The sequence below is a fragment of the Falco naumanni genome, chromosome 3 (genome assembly GCF_017639655.2).
Source record: "Falco naumanni isolate bFalNau1 chromosome 3, bFalNau1.pat, whole genome shotgun sequence".
NCBI lineage: Eukaryota > Metazoa > Chordata > Aves > Falconiformes > Falconidae > Falco > Falco naumanni.
The window spans coordinates 50486304-50511404 of record NC_054056.1 but is presented as its reverse complement, the minus strand read 5'-3'; the positions used below and the strand labels follow the sequence as shown (position 1 = coordinate 50511404).

Here is a 25101-nt window from a genome sequence, read left to right as displayed (position 1 = left end):
ATATCTGATTCAAGAAAAAAAACCCAAACCAACAACTCCTTGTTGCTGGTACGATCAGCCACCGAAGTGGGAAGGACGACAGATAAAAAATCTACTATTGCCACTTCAAACAGGGCTGTGACTGCCTGTAAAATCAGAGCAGCTGTGGCAGGGTTGGGTTGGGAGACAGGGAGCCTCTGAAGGGAAGGGGTAAAGAAAAACAGTGGATTGCCGAAAGCAAGGTGAGGGGAGCATCTGCAGAGGGCTGGAAAGCAGCTAGGTTTTCTGTAGAGGCAGTGCACAGCTGAACCTCTAAGAGGTGGATTTGGCTTGCCCCTTGCACTGACCAAGGATACAAAGTGGTAAGGCACACGAAAAACTTGGTACTATTAAGCTGTGAATACAATGAAAGTGAGAAAACAGTATTGATTATACTGTTACATCATAAATATTTATAGGGTTTGTCTTCTCTAGATTTTCTATATGTTATAAAGCAGCTGATAAGCTGATGTTGCAGTACTAACTTTTGATAACTGTAATGCTGGAATGTGTGAAAATAATGGATGCATCCAGAATTGAACCCAGCTTCTACTTTTTCTTTCGAGCAAACATTTCTCATCCAAATGACTTAGCACATCAGTGGGAGTTCTGTTTTCCCAGTTACTCATGTAATCCACCATGTGAACTGATGCGTGGAAAGCACTGAAGTTAAAACAGGTCACCTAAAACAAGTGTTCTTCTCTTTCCTGCTCTCTAGTTACCAGCTAAGACAGGAGTTGTTTCAGCTTCTTAGTGCTAAGCGGCAGTGCAAAGAAGATGAAGACAAATGGAGACAAGAGACAACTGCCTTCTTCATTCAGGTTGCTTGGAAGAAACAGCTGAACCATAGCCCTCTGAAGTCAGTTCCTTCATGTAAAAATCTGAAATCTATAAACAAAAGCAGCTCAGCCATAAAAACCAGCAAGCAGTCCATCCTTAAGCAGATATATGGTAATTTTGTCTTCACTATGCTTTATTTTAAATAGCTGCACTTGCATTTTTATAACAGAGCATATTCTTCTATACACTTCTTACCTAATTGTTAGGGATTTCAACTATGTATAAAAAATTAGTCTGAATCTCAGGTGGTTTGGGTAATTGCATTTCTGTTTCAGGTTGAAAAAAACCCTCAGACATCTGTGATTTAAAATGTCTGCTGCTAAAGCCGTTTGAATCACCACCTAGCATTTTTCCAGCACGGGTCTTGAGCAACCAAATAATTCTGTTGCCAGAGCTGCTCACATGTATCAATGCGGAAAGAGAACAGAGCAGCTAAACTGGGGATAGCTAGCTGTATCCATGCACAGTGGCTATCTGGATCACGGTTTAATTTTTTTAAGCATTGTTTAAAACTTTGGGTTTGTATCTTTTTAAGTATTTCAATTTGAAGAATATGGTCTTGTTCCATGTTAATAACTTCCTTGTTATTAGCTGGTCTTTATTGGAAGAGCAAGATCATCTTTTGTGGTAATGCTGCACTGCTTTGCACTACGCCTGAATGTGCACGGTGCAAAGGAATGCATCTTGAAGAAAAGGTAGAGGAAAAGCATTGCCTGTAAACCTTGAGTTCCTTTACAGTGTGCATCACTGATGGAGTAAGGATGTGCGAACTGTACGTACTTTACCAGGTGGTAAGTCACTTCCGTCATGGCTCTGTAGTTCAGATAGCCACAAAATAGCCACACAAGGAGAAAATAAACAAATAAATAAAACTAATAATTTCATTTTCCTTCCTTTTTATAGCAACTGCAAAATGTGGTTTAACTTTAGTTAAAGTTCAGTTGTGGTTGTCACAATTTTATGTCATATATAACGTCACTTGAGTTTCCTTATCATAAATGAGAATAATTTTTAGGATAAAATAATGCTGTAGCCTACTTAAATAGTTTATAGCTATACATAACCATATCTCTATGGGAATAAAACCAGAGTTGTTTGTATTGTTTGTTAAAGGACGTTCTCAGGAAGGCAAAGTCTGTCAACCAACAAGACCTCCTTCTAAGCTGAAACTTTCTGACGTGCAGCTGGTCTCAGGTAGGACTTGTAAGAATACTTTAATGTTTATATACATACGAGATTGGTTTCATATTAGAAAAGAAAAAAAAAACTGCTCAAGAACTGGGATCTCCTATCAAAACATAACTACTGCCACACTGCTGTGACTGCACACTCTTTTGCTACTTTCAGACTTACTTGAGCACCACACTTTTATCCTTATGTTGAGTCATTTCTATGAAGACCTATTTTCATTGGGCTGTTACTAGGAAAGGCCTCAATATAACGGACTTGTGCAGTGCTAAGCCGGATAGGTAACATTTCACCGGTGGTTAAAAATCCCTTATGGATGCTCATACTTTGGTTCAGCAGCACAGGTATTTACTAGTCCTATAGAAGAAGAAGAGAGCAGATTGCTACATGTGCCAAGAATTTACACAGCTGTTTGTTAGAAATGCATGGTTTAGTGCATAGATGAAAACTTGAAACACCAAAGTTACTCATCTGATCTCTGCCCTTTCTTCTAAAATGGGGGTCCTGTGCTGCGCAGAGAGCCTCAGTTATTTCATTGAATTTTACTTGCTGTAAGCTTTTAAGGCTCTAACAAAATCATGCATTTATTTTCTGCTTAACGCAGAAGCCGTGTAGCGATTGCCAGGTCTTCCTTAGGGAAGCCTTAGTTCTGTTTGTAACTGAAATTTCAGGTATGGGACCGGTATTGGGGCAGTAGGACCGGCACAGTCAGGAACGACAAGCTGTGCAGGCAGACAGATGGGGCTGCGCTGCGTAACAGAACGGCATGGAAGAACAGATTGTAAAAGTATTGTCAAGGTCTTTGAAGGCTGGAACTTTTGTGCATGTGGCATTAACTGACAGCTAGCTTAAAAATGAAGTTGGAGCGCATGGTTGTCTTCCGTACTACTTCTTTACAAAATGATATTTTCAGTATTTTTCAAGTGTACAATGCACTTGCTCAGGGTGGGAGCTATGGTCGTGTTTGCACTTGGCCATGGGAAGATTCAGTGCCTCGTTGGACATTTAGTCTTTGTGGTTGTATCACACGTAGTTCAGAGGCAGGCCACGGCTAGACAGCAACAAAGCGAGTGCTTCGAGGTAAAGGTAAATTTTGTTCGGGTTGTTCGGGTAAAGGTAAATTTTACTTGCAGGTAAACTTTGCAAAGGGAAGTAAAATACATTTATGCAACTAGTTTTAACAAAACTCTGAAGTCAGAAAGCGATCCGAGAGTACCTACCCTTGGGTTTCCTTAGAATTGTAGGCAAGTTTCTGCCTCACAAAGAGACAGAGGCTTTTTTCTTCCACTGTTTGGAAACTGTTTTAATGAAGAGGCAGGACTAGACAGGTGTTTGATTGCCACCTCCTCATGCAGATATGAGTCTACTTTTTAAAAGAGCTTTAGCTTCTTCTCGTTTAACTGTTCAGGACAACAGATCTCCCTGTCTTCTGAAATAAAAAGGCTTTCTTTTGAGGTTCGAGTGTCCTTTGCTTTCATAACCTGGTGACGAATAGGATAGCGATAGGAACTCTGCCCAGTTCCTTTAGAACACTGCCTACTTTTATTCACCTAATAGGAGCTCGGGGAACTTTAGCCCTTACTTAAAAGACAATAACATGTTTTTCATCTGCCTGCCTTTGTGCATGACAACATTACGTTTGTTGGAAAAGTTCAGAGCTGTCAGTGGCTAATGCCAGATACTCTGTTTCTGACGTGGGTGCCTGGAGCAGGTCAGAATGGACTGCTCAGTTTGCTGCTTCTCTTGTAGAAGGTACATCTGGGAAGGTGAAGACTGACTATCAGCTCTAGTTTTAACGTTCCTATAGCTAGTGGAAAAAGCATGCAGTGACAATCTATAACAGGGCCTGACAGCAAACTCGGTTAGCTTACTGGTGGAAGCAGGCCAAGCACTTTGGAGTAGGGACATGCAGAAGGGATTCAAAGGAGATGTACAAGTAAGGGGAGGCAGAGGGTGACAGGTGGGAAAGGAGCGTGCAACGGGATGTGCAGACACGGCGTAGGCGCTTCGAAATATTCTGGCAATTAGGGCCTTTATCATTGTTACAATTAAAGCGCTTTGGAACCTGAAAGTTGTTCCTTTTTATTAAATAGATGCCTTTTGTCAGTTCAGTAAATGGCATTTAAAGAGGCTCTCTGCAGCAGGCCAGACAGATAAGCCCCTTTTTTTGTTTCACTCTGAACACTGAAGTGCAGAGTTGTAAAGGAGGAGGTTTTGCAATTCTTGGCATTAGAAAGACGTTCTTAAGATGTTGCTGGGTTCGCTCTCAATGAAATGTTCCGATTTGCACTTGGGCTGACCCTGGCTAGAATGGGATAAAGCACTGAAATGTTTGCATCCAACCTCTACAAAACTGGGAAAAGAAAACACACGTACTATTTGTAGCACACTACAGTAAACACATTGAAGGAGTCCAGATGCTCAGCCAGGCTCAAAACTGAAGAGAATGGTCTCAGCTGACGTTCATTTTTGCTTTCTAATAATTCAGAGAGTACTTGCTGTAGCCCTACACTAGTTTCCCCTACCTTCTAGAAATGACCCAGTAGCCAGCATTGCTAAACAGTGCTCAACAAAATCTCTTGCTGTTTTTCAGCAGACTCAGCCACGAGCACTGTGTTGGTGGCGGAGCCGTCAGCCTGGAAGCCTTCGTTCGTTTATGAGGGTCAATGTCAAGTTAAGCTCCATTATTGCAGGCTGTGTTAAACACCGACAGTAGCATTCTGCATAAGCCGCGCCGGCTGCCGCAGAAACAGAGCTCTATCTACAGATAATCGGCAGTGAGATGTCAGGATAAAGGCACGTTCTTTCCCTGGCAGAGTCAGCGTTTATGAAATCTAGAATGCAGTGCAGATTAAACTAAAGTTACTCATCAAAACCATTTTGTGTTCTTTTACAGTAAACAATTTACAGTGTGTCAATTTGCTGGAGAACATGGGAAAATCAAAGCAATTTTCATACAACATGAGACCAACCACTGCCGCAAAGTCAAAAAATACAAGACTCAAGCACTAAGCAAAACTGAATGTTTGGAATTTAAAAAGCACACTCCGGTACAGCTATTATCTTTCACAACGTACGAGTCATCTACAACATACTGAATTTGAACACATTTTCACTTTAGTATTATCTCAGCATTACATGCCAAGCAGACTTCCGAGGAGTTGGACTCATTGTATTTTGTGGACAAATTAGTTTTTAAATGCAACTGTTAATTTATTTACTGACAGGATAAAATCTAAATTGTATTTGGAAACAGAAAAATGAAGCACTAAGCCCAGCCTGACAATAGAGTTGGGGGGCTCCCAAAGTTGTCTGTTGTCAAAAGTCAGGATTTTGAATGTGTTCATCAAATGCAGTTTCAAAGGAGAGGGAAACTGTACTACAGACGGACCAGTTCTGAAAGACTGCACTTCAATTTCACCTCAAATTTACTAAATGTATTTCAATATCTAAACAGGAATGGAAAAACAGCCTTCATGCTCTGCTTCTGTACTAAAGAAATAATTGTTTCTAAGATATCTCTGGATTTAGAAGGAAAAGTAGAGATGTTGACAAAAACTACTCAGTAAATAAACTGGTGGGGTGGGTGTGTTTTCTACCCTTTATCACCAATTTTTTCCCTATTAGCAACTATATTTATACACGCATAGAAAGTTTCTACAGAAAGCAAGACAAGATGGGACTTGTTATTATAATAATAGCTTTGGACCTGCCAGCGTACAGTATTTACCTCGCACAAAGTATTTAAAAATATGAACTCAGTGAAAATAAAACCCGTTACTCCAGTTTTAAAGGATATTGTTTTCTGCTTTTTCTTCTAGTTGTTATTATGTAAGTCTAATTTTTTTAATGTGATGCTTTGAGATGATCGGAGTAAATCTAAGTCTGTTTCTCTGCAAGCACTTAAGCTTCAAGGAGGCTGGATTTTCTTTAACACCCCTCACTGTGGTCACCACTTCTACTAAAACAAGGGCCAGCAATGTCTACTTCCTCAAAAGGAAAGGCAATAGAGATATGCAATTCTTTGTAAAATTTTTATTCTGTTTCACTTAAAAAAATTGACAAGCTTTGTTCCAACCTCTTCCATTCAAAACTAAATAGAAGTAAATGCTTTACAATAAATGCAGTTTGACCTCTTTAATATACCGCGTTTATAGGGCCAGGTCCCTGGGGATGAGAGGCAAGGTAGATGTTGAAACAGTAATGGAGGTCTGTCAGCCACTGCTCTTGAACTTCACCGCTCTTCAGTGTCTAGAAAGAAGGGGGAAAAAAAAGAATTTCACCAAAAGCAAGTTGCTAAGCTTCACTTTGTTTTTACAGTTCTTCAGGTGCGCTGTTAAAGGTACAGGACAGCCTCGGTCACCTGCACACAGTGACATTATTCCCATTTATACATTTCAACACAGTATGTCTGTTAAAGCCAAAATAACAAAGTGTTACTACTTGGTACGCTAAGTGGGTGTTACATCATGAAGTGTGCGAATTACACCAGATGTGATTTCCTTACTCTTAATTATAGTGCTTGGCTTACTTGCCAGCTCTGCAATTTATAGTCAATTAAAATGCAAATGAGCGATACCCTCTTATATCTGCTTTTGCCACCACTGAGGTTGTGTTTCTGGTAACAGACCTTTTAAAAGATACTAATGGATACATGTGGCTTAATCAAACCTGTGGGACATACAAGCTCTGTGCTCAAAACTACTAAGAGCTCTGTGTGATGGCAGTTTCAGATATTTTTTTTCTGAGGAGAGAAGCAACTGTCAGAGTCTCAGAATCACCGGAACATAGATGCGTGAGTAGAAATGCTGGGTTTTGCAGAAGAAAATTATTTTGCACTGCACAAATTTGAGTTTGTCCAGTTCAATACCATCTTTGTACACCTATATACCCCTGCTCCAATCAACAGAAAAGACTAGTTTCTTCTTTTCGTTTCAGGAAGCCAGCTGTGGACCAGGGCCCTGGATCAGGTGCAAGCTGAGCTTCAGAACTGGCTCATCTGTGCAGTGACCACAGGAGTTCAGACAAGCAGCAGCCTTCTACACAGCCCAGACTCCCCAGACAAATAAAAGACAATCATAACTCATGGTTTGCTAAACATCTGCGCTTGGCAGTAATTTTTTAAATATAAAGGTGAGGTATCTATCCTTGTACTCTGGGAAACAACAACAGGTTTCATACCATGATGTCCTTGATAATCTGTTGCACCAGAAATTCATTTGTGATCATATGGCTCCTGAGCTGACCATGCTGCATTAGTAAGCGAAGCAACTGAGCAACAACAGGCAGTTCTTCCTGGCAGATCCTGCTCACTTGCAGACTCTGCAGCATCAGTCTCAGTAATCGTGGCAGGAGTGCTAATGCAGAAATACACGATCCCCACAGCATATCCCTGAGAGGAAAAGAGAACAAAACCTGAAACTATCGAGGACACTTACTACAAATACGCTTCTGTGATCTAGGCTCACAGTTAGATCTAAAAGGAAAATGTGCCTCACTGGACTCAGTCAGGCCAACTGCCTTCACCACAACTGGTGCCAAAGCAGAAAATTTGTACCAGAATATGCTAAACTTGAAAATACTCTAAAATTCTGTACAGCACTGGAAAAAAAATTCAGGTCCTGGAGCTACAAACGTTGCTGAAGCTCTTACACAGTGTAATTTCTGCTTTATGCAGCTGGGGAGAGGTTTTAGTTTCCACTCGTTCAGGTACAACTGAATCTCTATTTAAGACTCAAAAGAAATCAAACAATGGAATCAGCTTTTTTGTGATATGCAAGCCATTAAATACAAATAAGTGAAGGATGACTCCAGCTTTAAAAACACATCTTAAATTGTAAGTAAGCTTTGAGCAACTTCCCTATGTATGGAGCAGAGGGAAAAACTGAAGTTTAAACCATTTAAAGACATTTCTGTTATACAGGCAAATAAATTTCTTTAAGCCTGGTATTTGTAGCCTTTTGGGGTTTTTTTAAGTCAGAGGTTTTTGCAGTCTGTGAGATGATGCCTGAGAAGTTTTGTTAAAGCTGAAATGCCAAGTCAGTTAAGAGTATAAGCATACACATACAAATCCCGTGCATGTTGCTTTTCAATATATATCTAATGAAACCAAAGGCTAAAGCTAAAGATTAAGGTGCACATGTATATACCTTCCTTAAGTCAGGATGGTTCTGATGTCTAACTAGAACAATTCCAGGTTAAACCTTCTTCAGTTATTGTTTTAAATAATTCTAGCTAACTTTGCGGCTGGTTTTCTTAAACCCCAACAGTGTTTTGAAGTAAAAGACAGCAAAACAAATTGGGGGTGGGGTCTATCCTTCCAGTTTACATCTCTAAATACTTATGGGTATAAAGGCAGAGACAATTAACATAGTAAGAAAAGCAGCATTACCTTTTCTGTACATGTTCTGCATCCTCTTTGTCTAAAGTTAGCAGGAAGTAGAGAAGACTGTAACAACAAGAGGCTAAGAACTTGTGCAGGTTTTCACTTAGGATGCAAGCTTGATCCAAGAGCTTATTTATGGCACATAGAACAGATCCAGCTGTGCTATCAGGTATTACAACCAATCCAACCTGTATTAAAACAAAAAACCCCGAAGCTCACCACTTTATACACAAGGGGGTTTTGCCGGTACGCAAGCCTGCCTAGAGCTGAATGAATCTCTTTCATACCATGACAGACATTCCTGTGTTTCTGAAATCCCTCTTTGCCTAAGCAGTCGCCACCCATACCAACCGAAGGCTAAACTGGCATCTTCATTCCATCCCCTCTAAATAAACATCTCAAATGTATTTTAAAACACCACTGCTGCTTTAATTGAGCCTTGCTCTGAAAGATGGTACAGGCACTATCAAAGGTTTTTGGGACAGAACAGCCCTTCTGTGTCTTGAAACGGGAGTGAGCAGTGACTGAGGTAAAAGGAAACTGATTGGATCATCATCAGGGTGAACCTCAGAAATCCAACAGGAATGAGAGCATTATAAGCCGACCTAAATTAAAGCTGATGAAATATATGGTGGGCACCTGCTGGGGTGATAGATACTTTTCTGTTGTTAACAACAAACACCATCTTGAGTAAGGATTTTATAGGCATGATAAATAATTCAGAAAAAAATTTTTCTTTTGGGTAGAGGCAGTGAATTCAAAAGCAGCTTAAATTTTGAAGCGCTATCAAGTAACTACCCTAGATTTTTGTCCCGTAAAGTCATAAAAAAATTTCATGCATTGCTAATGTGGCACCATTCATCTTATTAAAAAAACTAATTTAAGGAGTTTTAGAGTAGCCCAATTTACTCACCTGCTAGTACGTTGTTTTAAGCTGACAGAGGCAGTTGGTTCACTTAACAAGGTCAAATGTTTCTTTTAGAAATGTTTAGAAAAGGATCAATAAAGTACAAGCTACAGAAACGTGGAATGTATCATTGGCATCATTACTCATGAGAGGTAAAAGATACAGAACAATGATGGGTTCAAACTTCTAAATACTTCCAATTTAAGACATCAGGTGTATTTCAAGACCACGAGTACAGATCACTGTCCCACGCTGACCCTGCCTGCACCAGCCAATTGCAGAGAGAGGAGGAGGAGGAGGATGGCATTCTTATGTGACAGAATATGGACTGCAGCATCACCAAGATGCTGCTGAATACTACAGAACACTGAGGCACTTAATAATGAAAACTAATAATGAAGTTCCTGACCAACCACAGACAGGAAATAACGACTGTGAACCAGACAGATGTCTGCATATAAAGAAGCATCCTGAAGACCAAATGAGCCAACGCTGCTGAAACGTGCCAGACAGCCAGTCTGGAAGATGATGTGAAGGCAGACATTTCAATGTATACAAATCCCATAGATGAGTCTGCTCAAGTAAGTCCCCATATAGGACACTGCCTACACAGTGCCTTTCCTCCCTGTCAGGTGTCAGCATCCAGCTGGAGATCATGGGCAGCAGTCTAATCAAAATCCACTTAACTGTTTGCTCTCAAAGGGACGGTGTAGCAGAATGCATAGGCTGATCTAAAAGTTGTGATTTAAGTCAACACCCACCCCCAAAACCCCAGACAACAGTTACAGGTAAGCCGCTCCCCACGGAAGCTTTGGTCTAGTCATTTTTCAGTACGGCTCCATACAGAGAACTGCAGACACCCGTTAGATTGCAGAACCATCTCGACAGGAGGACAGACAGATCCTCCCTCTTGGCAGGCAGCATCACAGGCAACTGCAAATCCCTTAAAATTCTGTTGCCCAGCTCTGCTTTGTCATCCCCATCCTCAGCTCGTGGAGTGTTCAGGATTGGAAAGAGACGACAGACTGTAAAACTCATCTGAAGGTGCGAGCTGCTCTTTCACAAAGCAAAACAAACCAAACCAAGAAGCCCTTCATTTACTCTGTCCTGGCTTGAAAACAAGCTGAACTATTCACAAATGGGAACAAAAAATACCAACAGTTACTGGATATTTTTCAGAAATAATCTTGTTGAAAAATTTTGCAAATGCTGAAATTACACATGAAATAATGGAATAAGTGTATTTGAGGGTTAACGAGACTGTTAGAAAAATCTTATCACAAGAAGTTAACCTAGAAGACAAAAATGGTACTTACCAGGTATTTACAGATGCCGGTCTGGAGAATGTCGAAACACTGACTCTGTGAAGGTATAGTGGACAAGCTGTGACAGATCATCTGTTTTAATAAAACAAAGTTATATTTAAGTACTGCAAATGCAATCAGCAATCATTCACTGTATAGTCAGACTTTGTTGACAGACCTAAATTCAAAGTACATATGGGGACACATAGCAGCTTTATTTCAAAGTACTGATTCTTTATGGTGTGTAAGAGCAACACCGTCAACATAAACTGTTCAGCTTTTAAAGATAAGACAGCCTACACCATTAGTTTTCTGGGTAGTGGCTTTCTTATTTTACCTGTGTGATACGAGGTAGAAGGCTAAAAATATTCCATCCAGCTACAGCACCACACTGAGCCTCCACAAGCCCTTTCCTAGGGTTGAAGAATTTCAGAAAACAACTTCACAAATAACTTTATCAAGCATGAAACAGAGGTATCACAGTGAAACAGGACAGAAAAATAGTATAACCAGAAAGCAGCAAAGATCTGTTTCCATCTTATTTTCCTCTACCCTGCCAAAAACATAATATTCAAAGATGAAACACAATGGAATACTACAAGGGGAAATCTTGTTTTATGAGCTGCCCAAAACTTCCTGGTGCTTATATAATCAGGCAGCCAACTGTATTATCTGCCCAGAGACACAATGGAAAGAGTGGAGAGAGGTTAAAAAAAAAACAAAAAAACACCCAACAACCCCAAAACAAACAAACCAAAAAGCCACCAAACAACAACAACACTCCTCAACAAAACACCCACACTGAAGACTCAGATTCTTAATTTTTAGTAAAAAAAAACATATGGGTGAGAACAGGGAGGGGAAAGAGTTCAGCAAAACCCCATGAAATGCTATATGGCTCCTTGATAGGATAAAAGAAACCAGAAAACAAAGATGGAAGTACCAATACCTGAGGAATTAAATACTCTGTCTGTGCTTAAGGGAACCAGAAAGAGAGCAGCAAGATCACACATTTGAGGGAGGGAAGAACTGAAGTCCCTCAGTTTCACAAATATTTTGACTAAGCAAAAAGCCATTCCGGTAAGACACCTTGCTGGCTGAAGAAAGGGCTAAAGAAAACTTTCACAGAATGATCTGACTTGAGGGATTAAACTCTGTAATAGTGTCTCGGGTTTGAGACTTCAGTTGAATCAGGGCAGGTCAAGACACCCAAACGAGATAATGACAAAACAGAACACATCGCCCATGTTGTGTCAATAGCCCACAACATTTCCAGCTGGAGAGGGACTCCAAAGAAAGGAAAAGTTGGGAAAAGAACCGTTAGCTCAAGGACCTGAGGTATGAAAACTCGATCCTGAGCAATGTAGGTGCCAGCGGTGGTTTAATCAGCAACGGCCAAGCAGTATCATTTGAGGTGATGTAAAGGCGTGCTCAGCTCTTTTTGAAATGACATGCCACATGCGCTTTTAGCTCTGCTTAAGCCAGCCAAATTCAGGAGAGCCTTAGCACATCCTCTTGATGGAACATGATACTGTCAGGACATTGCTCATGTTAATCGGTATTACAGGTGTAACTGTGCAAGTATTTCATTTGACTAGCAGGACTATTTAAAAGATAATTTTACAGACACTCTTGGAATACCCTTATTTTTGATACTGCGTGCTTATTTAATAATGAAATAATAATGTTGGAACTGTGTGCTCCGTCCTAGATATGGTAGTACTTCTGTACACTGCAATTTGAAAGTGATAAAATAGTAAGCACTCTGGAATATTCCCAAGAAACACACTCAAAACATCTGCGTATTAGCAGTGTCAAGGAATAAAGTCAAGCCGAGACAGAGTTACTACTGGGGATTGTCATGACAAGGACAAACTCTGACGCCAATCTGACCTAGTATTTTAATGAGTAGCACTTACACAAAAGGTAAAGCTACATTGATGAAATCTGTCAGCTGACAGCTCAAGGTTGAGGAACCTGCCAAGACAGGAGAATTGCACTAACCTATAGAAAAGATCGTATGGGTTTGATGAATAACATACAGAAAAACCTCAAGTGAAATGAAAGTGGTGGGTCATTCCCTTAGAGACTAATAAAAAGCTTCTGCACGCAGTTAGGAGTTTTAGCAGTTGGAAATTAAAATTCTGTGCATTACTACCGGCCACAAGGTGGTTGTGATAAAACCATGGCACAGGCAAATATCATTTTAAGATATAAAAATAAAGATAATCACAATAGAAGTAATCAGAGTACTGACTGTCTGTTGAATACTATTCCGTAAGACCCTACTTAGACTATTTCTGACATACTGTGCAAAACAGGAGTTACTCATTTTCAAGAAAGGTAAATTCAAACTGAATGGGCATAGATACTGTGCAAACTGTGCAAAGAATAGATACCCTGTCTTACAGGTGTCATTGGAAAGAACTTAACCTGCCTAAGCTGGCAAAACAATACCCCAGAAGGGTTTTAATCGTCACCTACAAATACAACAAAGAGGTGAAAACCACAGGAAAACAAATACAAGCAAACAGCACTAAAAATAATGATGATCATAGCTGGCTGGGAATGCAGATGAGTGATATTAGGAAGGATTACCATGAAAGGGGAAAATGCAGGAGACATTTGTTGCTCATAGGACAGAGCTTAGGAAGTTTACAAATGGCGCACACCACATGCTTGGGAGCACGTGACACCAGACACGAGGCTAGAGAGATCCCTTTTAATTCAATACATATCTACAAGAGGTCAACAAACTAGAGACACTGAAGGCAAATCCACCAGGTCCACCCAGCAAACTAAGGCTTCATTATTAATAAAACCGTTACTAATATTTTACTCTTAGAACTACACATCACTAGAATAGACCAGTCCACTGAGGTTCTCCCCAAGATGACAAGTTGTAGGAGCACTTCATAATAGGTACAATTCACCAACACTTCAGACTCTTCCAGAATTGGCAAGGAAAATGGGCGTCATACCACTGAAAGGCAGCACACTTGCTTAGAAGGGTCGCAGTGAAGCGCATTGGCAAGTTAGTTTTTCAACCTTTTACATCCTTCTGATCCTCAAAATAGCACAACCATTCCCTATATGCAGTTCTGTCTTCCTGCGGTTAAGTGGGAGTGGCAATCCTTTTCAATTCCATAAATTAAATCCTGCTTGAAATGGCTTTCATAACAAATGCCTGTTACAAAAAGTGAAACTGAAACATTATTAGACATGGAAATGAAAAGCAAAGAAAACTTAATTATCACATGAAAATTAGTATTTTTCCTGACAATTTGTTTTCCTTAGGCAAGGGTTTGCATGATGTTTGATTTCCATAATAAAATGTCACAGCTGATTCATTATTTTACATTTGATCAGCATTTATCACATTTTTGGCACATTCATAAGTTGATTTTGGACCGAAGCCAAAGTAGTTTTGTTTCAGGGTATTACTGAAGCGAATGGACGGAGAACAAGCATTTCTGATCGTAGTGAGTTTTTTTATCTTTCTGAGACAAGTATTTTTTAACAGATTTGGTTTAGAGGTTTGGGGGGGGGGGGCGGTGTTGGGGTTGTTGTTTCATTTTTTTTCTTCTTCCTTTTTAATTTTGTTTGAATGTCCACTTCTTAAATAAATAAAACCAAAGTAAAGCATTCTCTTAAATACGGGGATTATCTGTTGGCATTACGCAGCAAATACTACAGGCTCCATAATCCACTGGCAGTTTTTCAAAGCAAACCCTACTGATCAGGCGAGTGCAGCTCTCCGTCACACTCACGAGCCACACAACGACAACAGCAGGTTCCCTACTAGCGCTTCAGGAAATTGTTACTACACGGGCCTCCTTGCCTGCCATACTCAAGACATACTTCCAACAGCAGCCAGCTAAAATGAAGCGGAGGAGGGGGCAGCCCAGAAGCACTTTTTGGGCTAACACCAGAGTATTATTTTACTTCGGTCTTCAAATGGATAAGTTAAGAGGACTCTCCCTGCTGACAGCCAACCTAGCTGCCGCCTCTTAATCCATCCAATCTGAAACAGGCTTTTCATAGCTCTAATACACAACCAGAGGGATCCATCAGTTTATGTTGCTTATCTGTTAGGATGCTCTCAACTCCAGAAGGCAGAGCTGCGATGACCCCAGGAAGCCAAGACTCAATCTCAGCCCTCACGGCAACAGGAACACGCACAAAAGGTGAACTGAGAGTTATAATTTGTTCATTATTTAACTGTTCCCACTTCCTAAATCACGCAACGCTTCCCTAACGTGACAGAATCCAGACTCAGCGTGCCTCAAGGCAGGTATTTTATCAGTAACTCTCCAGGGAAAATCTACGTATTATTTCAAGCTTAATAATGTTGCAAAGTACTCTTTTTCAAAGAAAAATACTCACCTGCCTCTGAAGACACACACAAGTGTGAGGCACAGAGAGGAACCAAGCAAACAGGAAAGCTAACAGGTCAAGTATTTTAGCAAGCCACTCTGTGGAGTCAGACCAAAGACAGTTCAGACTCCAAGAGAAGTGGTTTTATTTAAAAAGAAAGTTGGCATACACCAGACACTATATCCTAATGTGAACTTTCAAATGTATTTTTCGATTCACACTGACATCCACCTCAAACATGGGTAGCTAAAATGTAACAGGCTGCTCTGCAGTCAATTCCCAAGCCCTTGCGAAATGACTGTTTGGAGCAGGACTCTATCCAGCGTACCCTGTTACTGTAGAGCACAGAAAACGAGAAGTTTTCAGGTGATGGGGCAGGCAATGAAGCTTGTCGTCTGAAGCCTGGCCAGCTTCCCCTGAAGCACCCTAGCTTATCAGACAGTGTATTCCCTTGACAGGTGCTGCTTCTCTTTCTGAAATAAATTGATTTGACAGGGCAATATTAACAGTGCCCTGAGTTGTTGAGAAAGCTGCGTACAACAAGAGATCTTTGTTCATCTGCCTTGGTTAAGCTCACAGGGGCGGATGTGAAAGGTATTCCTGATTCAGTGACTCCAGAAAAGAAAGAAAAAAAAACCCACAACACAAAAAACCTCACACACAATCACAATAAAACAAAACAAAACCTAGGTTAAAAAAAGAAAAAGCCAAAAAGCAAGAATGGAGCCTGAAGGAGACCATTACATTGGTGGGCAATGGCGGGGGGGGGGGAACCTACTATGTGGTTAATTTTACATTCAGGCTATCAGTGCAGGAATACAGAAACTTAAGAATTACAAATGCTTAAGAACATGCATTGTGTCCCACACCTTGATAAGAGTACATATTTCCAAAGACTTAGAAGGATTACAAAACACAGTTAATGTCCAGTTTCTGGCTCAGGAACAGGATAACTACAACATACAAATTCATTCATCTTGCATCTGTTGAACCACGGTGATTGCCTATCTGCAGACTCCTTGGCTGAGGGACACAGTCTAACGTTAAACCTACATTTAAAAGCCAACTAAACCAAGCGGAGGTATCTTGGTTTGCCATGGGACACAAATACATGAGTGGCAATCACCCCTGCTCACCTCCTGTCCAACAATTTGATCACGTCTTTAAATCTGGAAACCAGCAAGACTGATGCCAGGAGGCAGAGAACTACAGGCAAGAGACAATCCTATTTTCTCACCGACAGGCATACCTGAGAACATTGCTCTTTTGTCTGCAAAACCAGGTTGTGTGCTCAACAACTAATATGCTATCCAGGAGTAGATGAAGCTGTACCTGAAAATGGCACATGTCTGTTTCTCTTCTCAGAGCCATCTTTCCAACAAAATTCAAAGAAAGGACATCACAAAATAGCTTTGCTACCCAAGGAGCTTTTGTTTCATCCTCCTGCACCCACACTAAGCCCTAACTTCACAGCTCTGCAGCTTCCTTGCAGCTACAAAACATTACCATGGCCGATTCCTCCTCCTCACGGATGCTTCCTCGTCAGACCACTTGCAGGATGGTCAAAGGAACATCTGATGTGCAAGCCTCCAAATTCACCTGCCTGCCCCCTTCCCCGTACCCAAACAAAAGGGCTTGAAAACACAGAAAACCGTACACTTGGGAAGCTAGCTCTTGCCACACCAAGCCGGGTTTTTTGAGCAACTTTAGTTTAGGTCTCACAAGCCAGGATGTGAATATATGGCGTAACACACAGTAACTGTTCAGGTGTTAATTCACATTAGTTACACACAGTAACACATGAGCTCCCAGCTGTAAGATGTTGCAAGATAACTGGAACTACATGATGCAGGTAGAATTGAACACTGGCCTGAAGATCAAGTTAAAGTTGTTTGGGAGTTTGTGTTTTGGTTAAATTAGGGTTTTTTTGGTTTGTGTTAGTTGTTTGGGGTTTTTTTGGCTTTGTGTTTGTCTGTGGGTTTGGGAATTTTTTTTGTGTTTGTGGGGTTTTGAAAGTTTTATGTCTTAAGAAAATTATGGAAGAGTGCTTTGAAAAAGAGCTTTATTCATTTTAGGAAGCATTACATTTATTTCTATGGTTTCTCTTTTGTTTCTTTGGAATTTGCATTACTTTTCAAGAAAAAACATTGTTTTCATTTCTAAACATTAAACTTGGATACAACATAGTTTTACAAAACACTAATGGGCTTACACAGAATTTTTTAAATTCTCCTTAAAGAGGGTAAAAATTATAGCGTATTTCTCATTCAGAACGGATACTTTACCCTCAGCTGCTTTTTCTGTCCAATGTAACTCTAAACTGAAAATCTCAATAAAGGCAAATTGAAATCTTACAGGAACCTCAACTCAAAATCTATATTTTAAAAATAGTGTGGTTTTTTTGAGTGTTAATCTCTGCTTGAAGTTAAACTGCAGTGCTGCAACACCACCTTCTACTTCTCAGGACAAACATCCTTGCAGGACTTTTCATTTACATGCATTGACTTGTTACCTTTATTGATTTCTTGTAATTTTTCATAGCATGTCAGTGCAGATACAGCCTTCCTAACTCTATTTCACTTGTAAGACTTCTCCATTTTCGACTTTAGATTAGTATATCCCATTGCATGCATCCTAATGTTTTTGACTTCAAGACTGCTTTTAAAATCAGCTGACCTTCCCTAGATTGCTCTTAAACGTTTTAAACATTTCGGTGAGTATTTTGTGTCTTCAAGCCAGCCAGGTGCTCGGTGTAACTCTAGAATCTCGACTTCGAGCAGAACCTTCAAATTATCATTTGCTTTCCTCCTCCACAATATTCAAGTGTCACGAACACCAAATATTACTACAGAAATTATCATGTATACACGGTTGCCTTATTAAGCTGTTCATTTCTGTTGGCACCATTTCATTCAATACTGGCAGAGCGATTCAATTACAGGGGAGTGAACAGTATTACCGACAAACACTATAGGCACAGTCAGAATGAGTGAAGAGTGAAGCCTCTTCCCTAAGGCTGCAACATTTATCCTAGAGCCCCATCTATTTTGGCTACAGGGCATGATTTTAAATAATTGGCTTTAGTAAGGTAGAAGTCATTTTAAGCAGAAGTTGCTCCAGAAAAGGAACAAAGGTCTCCTCGTTTAATATATCTTTTAGACAAAATATGAAGATTAACCTTTACAGCTACACAAAAATGTATTTAAAGGGACACTTGTCTTAAGCATTGCTCCTTAAGTGAAAATCAGCATTACCTAAAAACTTATAAATAATAACATGGCTTCAGATTTCCACTATACCGATTACCACTCTCTTGACAAAAAAAAAAAAGTTACAAACAGTTCCCATCTCAAAACAGCTTTTTTTTATAAACCATTTAAAACCACTAATTCCTATCAGAAGTGCATTTGTTTGGCTTTTTCACCAATTACAGTTAGCTACGTGCTGCCAAGTGCACTGGTTATATTAACACTCCAAAAGTCCAAACTGCCATTTGAAAATGCCTCAAGTTATTCTTTTCCTTTACACAATTTGCTCTTTCTCCAGAAGGACACCTTTTCTTCCTCCACATATCTGGCCTACAGACATCACACAATAAATTCCCTGTTACAGTTCATTACCATTAGAAATACACAGCACTCGCTGCACAGTACAGCTAGCTAGCGACAAAGCTGGGACTGCCTTCCCCTGGATTTGAAAACAAAGTCGAGCAGCAAGCAGTAAAGCCAACAAGCCATGGCCTCCTCCAGGTTTGTGCTTCCTTGCCTTCCCATTTCTTCAGCGCTGTAACCCCAGCTGCTCCTGCCTCACAACCCCCCGACACCCCCACGGGCCAAGCCACAGCACGTGCTGAGCCTGGTCCAGGGTGATGCGTGTGCAGGCTGGCTAGCTGGCTGCTGCCAAGCGGGATGCAGATTCAGTTATAAACTGCCTTGTGCTAATCTAGAGCGTTTTCTCTTCCACCTGCTTATTTTCATAAAACTTATGGGCAACTAGTATTTGCAACTTTATACTTTTAGCAGAGCACCAAAACCTAGCCGATGGTTTAGACAAAACTAGTGGTGGAAGAAAGAGGAAGATGGGTGGACTAATAAAAGTAAGAATCTAATCACTAGTCTCATGCATTCATAGGAAACCAGGCTGTCAAATTCTGCTTCCATCAGTTCCTTATTTATTTTCATCCACAACGTTCTCCCGTTACAAGGAAACCCTGAGTTACAACTACACAATGAGAACGCCTTTAAATGAACAATTCTTAACATGAAGTAGAGGTGTGAATGCTGCCTGCTCTGCAGCCAACGGAGGGCTGTTCTCAGTTACTAGGTATTTTAAATTACTACAAGTATTTTGCTTAACATTTCAGCACCACCATAAACTTCCTTTTCCAGCAAGGGAAAGCATGAAAGATTCAACATTCAGAAACTGTGCCGTTCTACTCAGCTCCACAAAAGCATGACCAATTCAAGCCATTTTCTGTAACACTTCTTTATTAAAATAGTTTTCTGTCACAGCTAAAAATATTTTGATTCTGAAATTGTGTCACGCCTTAAACTACATCTGCTTGGAGGAAAGTGGTCTCCATACCTACCTGGCTCAAACTCAATGCACATAAAGCCATCATATCACACTGTCTTTCAAGACATCCTAGAAGAGCCTCATGATTTGCTGGGAGTTTTCTTCTCCCCAGAGGCTGCAGCTCTGGGTTTTGAGGGTTTTTGCTGCCGTTTGGTTTATTTTCTTTTGAGAGGAAAGTAGTTCGTTCAATACTTGGTGGAAACTATTTGCTCCACAAAAAGCGTTCCTCTGCAACTTTTGGCAAATTGTGAACTGAAAGGCTTTTCCACCAAGCCAGGATTCTCTTGTAAATGTTTTTCCTTCTTGTTATTTTATGATGGTCCAGTTTCCAAAGCCCAAAGTTTTTATGGACTAAAATCCCCAGCATGTTTTCTTTACAAATTGAACAAGAAATAGAATATGGGTCAACAGGTTTGAGGTTGAAGAATTGTTACTCAACAAGGAAAAGAGGAAAAAAAATCTCTAAAACTTACTGAACACAGCAGTGCATTAGATATTTAAACACAGAGCAAACAGTCATCTAAAAAGCCTAACATCTGATTTTTTTAAAGTATAACTTCAACATAGTTTTGTTTATATATGACTTACCGTATCGACAATTGCATCTGAGATCAAAACCAGCCAAGCGAGAAATGAACGAAATCCTGTGATTCATAAAAGGAAGTGGTTGCCCTAATAGCGGTCTCTTCTCTTTGTAAAAGAGAGATTTGGAACACAGTGCACCCCAGAGACCATTACCACCAGATCAGAGGCAAAAGGGAAGAATATCTTAATTTTCCTCACATGAGAAAGTAAGCTACTGAAGAGGTGCCCCTAGTTCTCTGTCCACAAATTTAATGGGGAAAAAAACCACCATAGCAATTTTCAGGGGAAGACCCCGAATAGCACTGCAATACCAACTGGTATTGTTGTAGTCCTTCTGGCAAGCATTTAACAGGAACAGTCTGACTTGCAGATCATACATTAACTGTAACCACCCACCAAACAAACTAAAATATCCTGATACTGGGAATCTCATTATGGTCTAAAATAAAAAATAACAACAAGATTTATTGATGGTGAAACAAAAGTTCTGGTTTTTTAAGAGGAGACATTTTCAAAGAATCACAGAATCACTGAAGTTGGAAGGGATCCCCTCGAGTTCCTCTAGTCCCATACTCCTGCTCAAGCAGGGTCAGCCACAGCAAGTCGCCCAGCACTGCACCAGCCTGGTTTTGAGTAGATGGGAACCAAAATGTCTCTAGGCTAATCATTCCAGTGTTTAACCACCCTCACTGTGAAAAAGTTTTCTTCTGTTTAGATGGAACTTCGCATGTTTTAATTTGTGCCCTCTTGTCCTGTCACTGTTTACTACTGAAAAGAGTCAGGCTCCACCTTCTTTGTTCATCACTCTTCACGGCGATTTCTGATGTGTGGGATTTTTGTTCCTATTCTTCCTTTCATAACTTAGTTTCCAGAACTGCCACATAACTGAGGAAGTAGTGCAATGCTCCACAGGATGTCCAGATCTGCTTTCATTACTAACCAAGGATATCCAGCTCTTGGCTTAATGATTGCCATCCACTTCTGAGAACCTGAGAGCGCACCTTGTATCTTTCCCAAGAAAAAGTACTTTTAACAAAAGCACATCTCGAGGTTCTGAAAATACTGACTTTCCTTGATGGCACCGAAATACTGAAAACACTGGTAGAAGTAAATCAAACTTGCAACCAGGAACCGAAGGCACAAACAAGCTATTGTCAAATCAAACAACTTCACTGTCCCTAAGTGACAATAGTCCTACTGTGTAGTTCCTCAAGCAACTTTGATAGATTTGTGGAAGAGACGCAGAAAGAGGAAGACGACACAAGAGACAGCATTTTCAGAAACAGATGAAGTATAAATAAATCTTTCTGATGCTGTATGGGACTATGCTAACTCTTTGAAAAACAAGTAATCCCTCTGGTGCATTCAGAGGAACAGTTCTGTACGGGACAGGGACAGAAAGCATTCTAGTCTTTCCATACTGGAGAATGTATTGAAAGTGAGAAAGATATTGGTGAGAAATGCTTCATTACTGCTCAGAAGAGGCAAAAAACAAATTAGAAAAAGTTTAGTTGTTCCACAGGCCAGCTGACTGAAGGCAGGACATCTTTAGATGTGTGTTAGTCACGGTACCAAACAACAACTTGTACTTGAAATACTTTTCAACACGTGATAGCACACGTTCAATATACCCCTCAGACTATCATTAGCTTCAACAGATTATCACTTGAACTTCATGAATTAGAGAAAAATCTACTGTACTGCTTTCTTGAACCAAAAAGATCGCCATGAAATCCCAGAAGAAATCATACAACTAAAACTTCTGTTACACTCTTCTTTCTGTATTCATGACAGAGATTTCATAAATACTGTCAAATTGGCATGTCATTAAAACGTGATGTCACACCTTAAAGTGGTTTCTGGTGAGCTAAGCAATAAAATGAGTTGAGCCAGAATGAAGACTAATGCACCTGTTCTGAACAGAATCTGTTGCCTCAGATCTCTTTAGAACCAACAATAAAATTAAGTTTTCAGCTCTTACGGTCTTACAAGCTGGAACTGAGTTCACAGTCAAGTTTGATTACAAACAAAGTACCAAACAAAGTTTGATCACAGTACATTTTGATTAAATAAGCACCAGAAGTTATTCTAAATATTCACCAATGCCAATTTAGTACTACTTCCAAATTAAAATCTCATGTAATGCAAGTGTTTTTTAGGTAACAGTGGATTTTACTCTCAAAGAAAATGCTTCATAATTAGTATTTCTACAATTAATTTATTTTTGAAAGCTAAAAAACATTGCTGGTCTTAATCTTATTACTGTAAGAATTTTCCACCAAGGCTTCTACCCGTTTTTTCCACAAGTATTGTTTTGCATACTACATGTCTGAACATTCAAGTTTTAAAACAGCTTCCTTCAAAATATTATCTGATGACTGTAGAAAAACATTGGCTGTTTGACAGCTATTACATTTTTCATTCTTTTTTCAACTCATCTCACAACAAGATTTAGGCATCTGTGGAAAAGGGATGGAGAGCACTCGGAGTTTGTATGCTGTCATTTAGAATTAGTGTTGATGTATTACCTCTGTCACAGCCCAGTGGTGTAAAAACTGGTCCAGATCAGTTAGGTAAAGACGGACAGGTGAAAGCTGTGTCTGGCTAATGTGTGGTTTTCCTCTAATGCCCTGGAGACTAGTCAACTCCTCTCTTGAAAACCCTAGAGAAAAAGAAGCGGTACAACAGCATCACAAAACAAGCCAAGCACTGTTCTACTTCAACAGCGTTATTGACAAACACTGTCTTTTAGATTATGTCTGCATAACATTTTTTTGTTAAAAGCTCTTGCTTGGTATTTTAAATTAAGTGTATCAAAATACAAATTCTGACTTCTGAAAGAAAACAAAAATATGTGAAAAATCAAGGGCATACCCATTTAAGTTATAAAGTGGTATAAAACCAGTAAAAGGCCAATGTTATGCTGCCATTATCAACATATGTATCTTTAAAAAATTTTTCTAGAAAGCAGGTATAATGCAAGACAGTTCACTGTGTGTTTAAAATAACTCAGAAACCTTCTAATATAACCTCAGGGTTTTAAAAATAATAATGATAATAAAAAAAAATCTTTTGGCTAATTATTTCTAGCCAAGTATTTGTTGGTTTTGTATAATGGGACTACTGTACCAAAACAGTTACTTCGGTTTTGCTTTTGTTTTCTGGGTTATCGGTACAGCTCTCTTCACTTTTTCATCAAAAAGAGGTAATTTTTGAAAACAAGATAGTTTAATATTATGGCAGACTGAGATGATGAAGAAAGGACACTTTCTTTTTGCCACAGGACAACTTAGTAGAAGATATTTCTTCGTAATACTATGCCATTTTAACCACTGTAATTTCCCAAAGTTGCATCACCACACAATACAATTATTTTTGTATCTGAGTAAGGATATAGTAGCAGAAGGAATTCTGCTCACATGCTGACCTTGGGCAGCTCACTTCAACATACTTTATTTTATTTTGATGGAATGTTTTTAATAGTGTAAGCACGTCCACAGGAAATCCCAGAGGCACTCATTTGTATTGTTATGAGCCAATAAAAGGCATTTACTTAAATCTAGAAAAAAAAAATAATCTTGTTCATGTCATATGCTGAATTTAGGTTTTCCCCATACTTTTCAAAGAAAGTGGCTAGCATGAAGAAAACAGTATGCAAATATTCCAGCCCAAATGGCAAAGTTATAAAAACAGGGTGTCAAAAACCAGATCAAGAGAAAAAAAAAAAGGGTACCTCCTATCAAAAACATGTAACAAGATTAGAATTACTTTCAGGAAGTACTTACTACACCATTTATTCTAAATTAAATGCAGTAATTGACTATCAAACCAGATTTCATTTTGTTAATTCTGAATTATGACATGCACATGGATTACCTATAAGGGTTGAAAACAAGAAGCTGAAATAGTCCACATCATTCACTGAATTATCCTGCACTTGGCACTTCCAGCCTGCAAAGGATGATCTACACAAAACCAATAGCAGATAGTTTATTAAAAACCATGCAAGTAAAAATTCACAACCTACCTGCACAATGTACAATCAATTAGCATGATTAAATTGTTAATTTTAGCATTCCTGTTTCTAACTGCTCCTGTTAGAATAGCACTTTAAATAGCTTCAAAACCAGAACTTGCTCTTTACAAGGCAGGTAATATTGAGCTTTGTACCCCTACACAGGCCTAGGTTGTTAAGTTGATTAAATGACCAAGATAACAACTTTTCATAAATACTGGTATAACCTTTAATCTAGTGACAACAGCCAACATACAATAAATTAGATTAGGTTTATTCCCCTTATTTGGTAAAAGTCATTATATTACAAAGCTGGGCTGCATTTTTCCTTACATCAACTACTTTTAATACAGCTCTTTACATGAACGATAGATCCCAATTTAAAAGCAGTCTCAGCATCTATTTTAGAGTAGCTAAAGCTATTAAACACAGAACTAAATTAAAACTTGCTTTGAGATTTAGAACACAAAAAGGAGCAGTATGCAAAGACAGGAGCAAACCTGTTATCAAAGCTGCCTGATGCTTCCCTTTTTAGGGGTGATCTGAAGGAAGTAGAGCACCAGCCTACTTTTGTTTCTCAAATTAGAAGCCGTATGTGCTTGTGGAAAGTCAGAGCAAACAGACACCACTGACCAGCTAAGGGTAGTGTCTTGCCCATGTATCACTGCAGAACCAGGAGAAAGCCAGGGGCTGGGAACAAGTACGTCTCACGCACGCTTTACTCAAAAGGCTATAAGCTCAGACCTACATCACTTTGAATACACATTTTGCATATGTTTACTTCGATGCTGCTCTTGGCACTTGCACTGTGGACTATGGATCTTTGCTGTAAGAGACTGCACTTTCTGCTCTTAGCATCTTGCAAGTTTTCAGAGCTTCTGAATGCAATTTTCCATTCAGCGTCCAC

At 39.6% G+C, this 25101-nt stretch overlaps 2 protein-coding genes across 10 annotated transcripts in view; one reads left to right on the top strand and one right to left on the bottom strand.

Annotated features, from left to right (window-relative positions):
- Positions 1-5839, top strand: part of INVS (inversin) — a 98393-nt gene extending 92554 nt beyond the window's left edge. For all 5 annotated transcript variants that reach the window (XM_040588883.1, XM_040588884.1, XM_040588887.1 and 2 more), the window contains 3 exons: positions 737-969; positions 1972-2052; positions 4943-5839. In XM_040588883.1, the coding sequence (XP_040444817.1) occupies positions 737-969; positions 1972-2052; positions 4943-5058 (430 nt within the window). In that variant the 3' untranslated portion in view covers positions 5059-5839. The remainder of the gene's footprint in view (positions 1-736; positions 970-1971; positions 2053-4942) is intronic.
- Positions 5840-6066: 227 nt separating this feature from the next.
- TEX10 (testis expressed 10) overlaps positions 6067-25101 on the bottom strand; it is a 60133-nt gene continuing 41098 nt past the window's right edge. For all 5 annotated transcript variants that reach the window (XM_040588889.1, XM_040588893.1, XM_040588891.1 and 2 more), the window contains 6 exons: positions 24056-24144; positions 22708-22841; positions 10655-10735; positions 8438-8619; positions 7228-7438; positions 6067-6297 (listed from right to left, as the gene is read on the bottom strand). In XM_040588889.1, the coding sequence (XP_040444823.1) occupies positions 6184-6297; positions 7228-7438; positions 8438-8619; positions 10655-10735; positions 22708-22841; positions 24056-24144 (811 nt within the window). In that variant the 3' untranslated portion in view covers positions 6067-6183. The remainder of the gene's footprint in view (positions 6298-7227; positions 7439-8437; positions 8620-10654; positions 10736-22707; positions 22842-24055; positions 24145-25101) is intronic.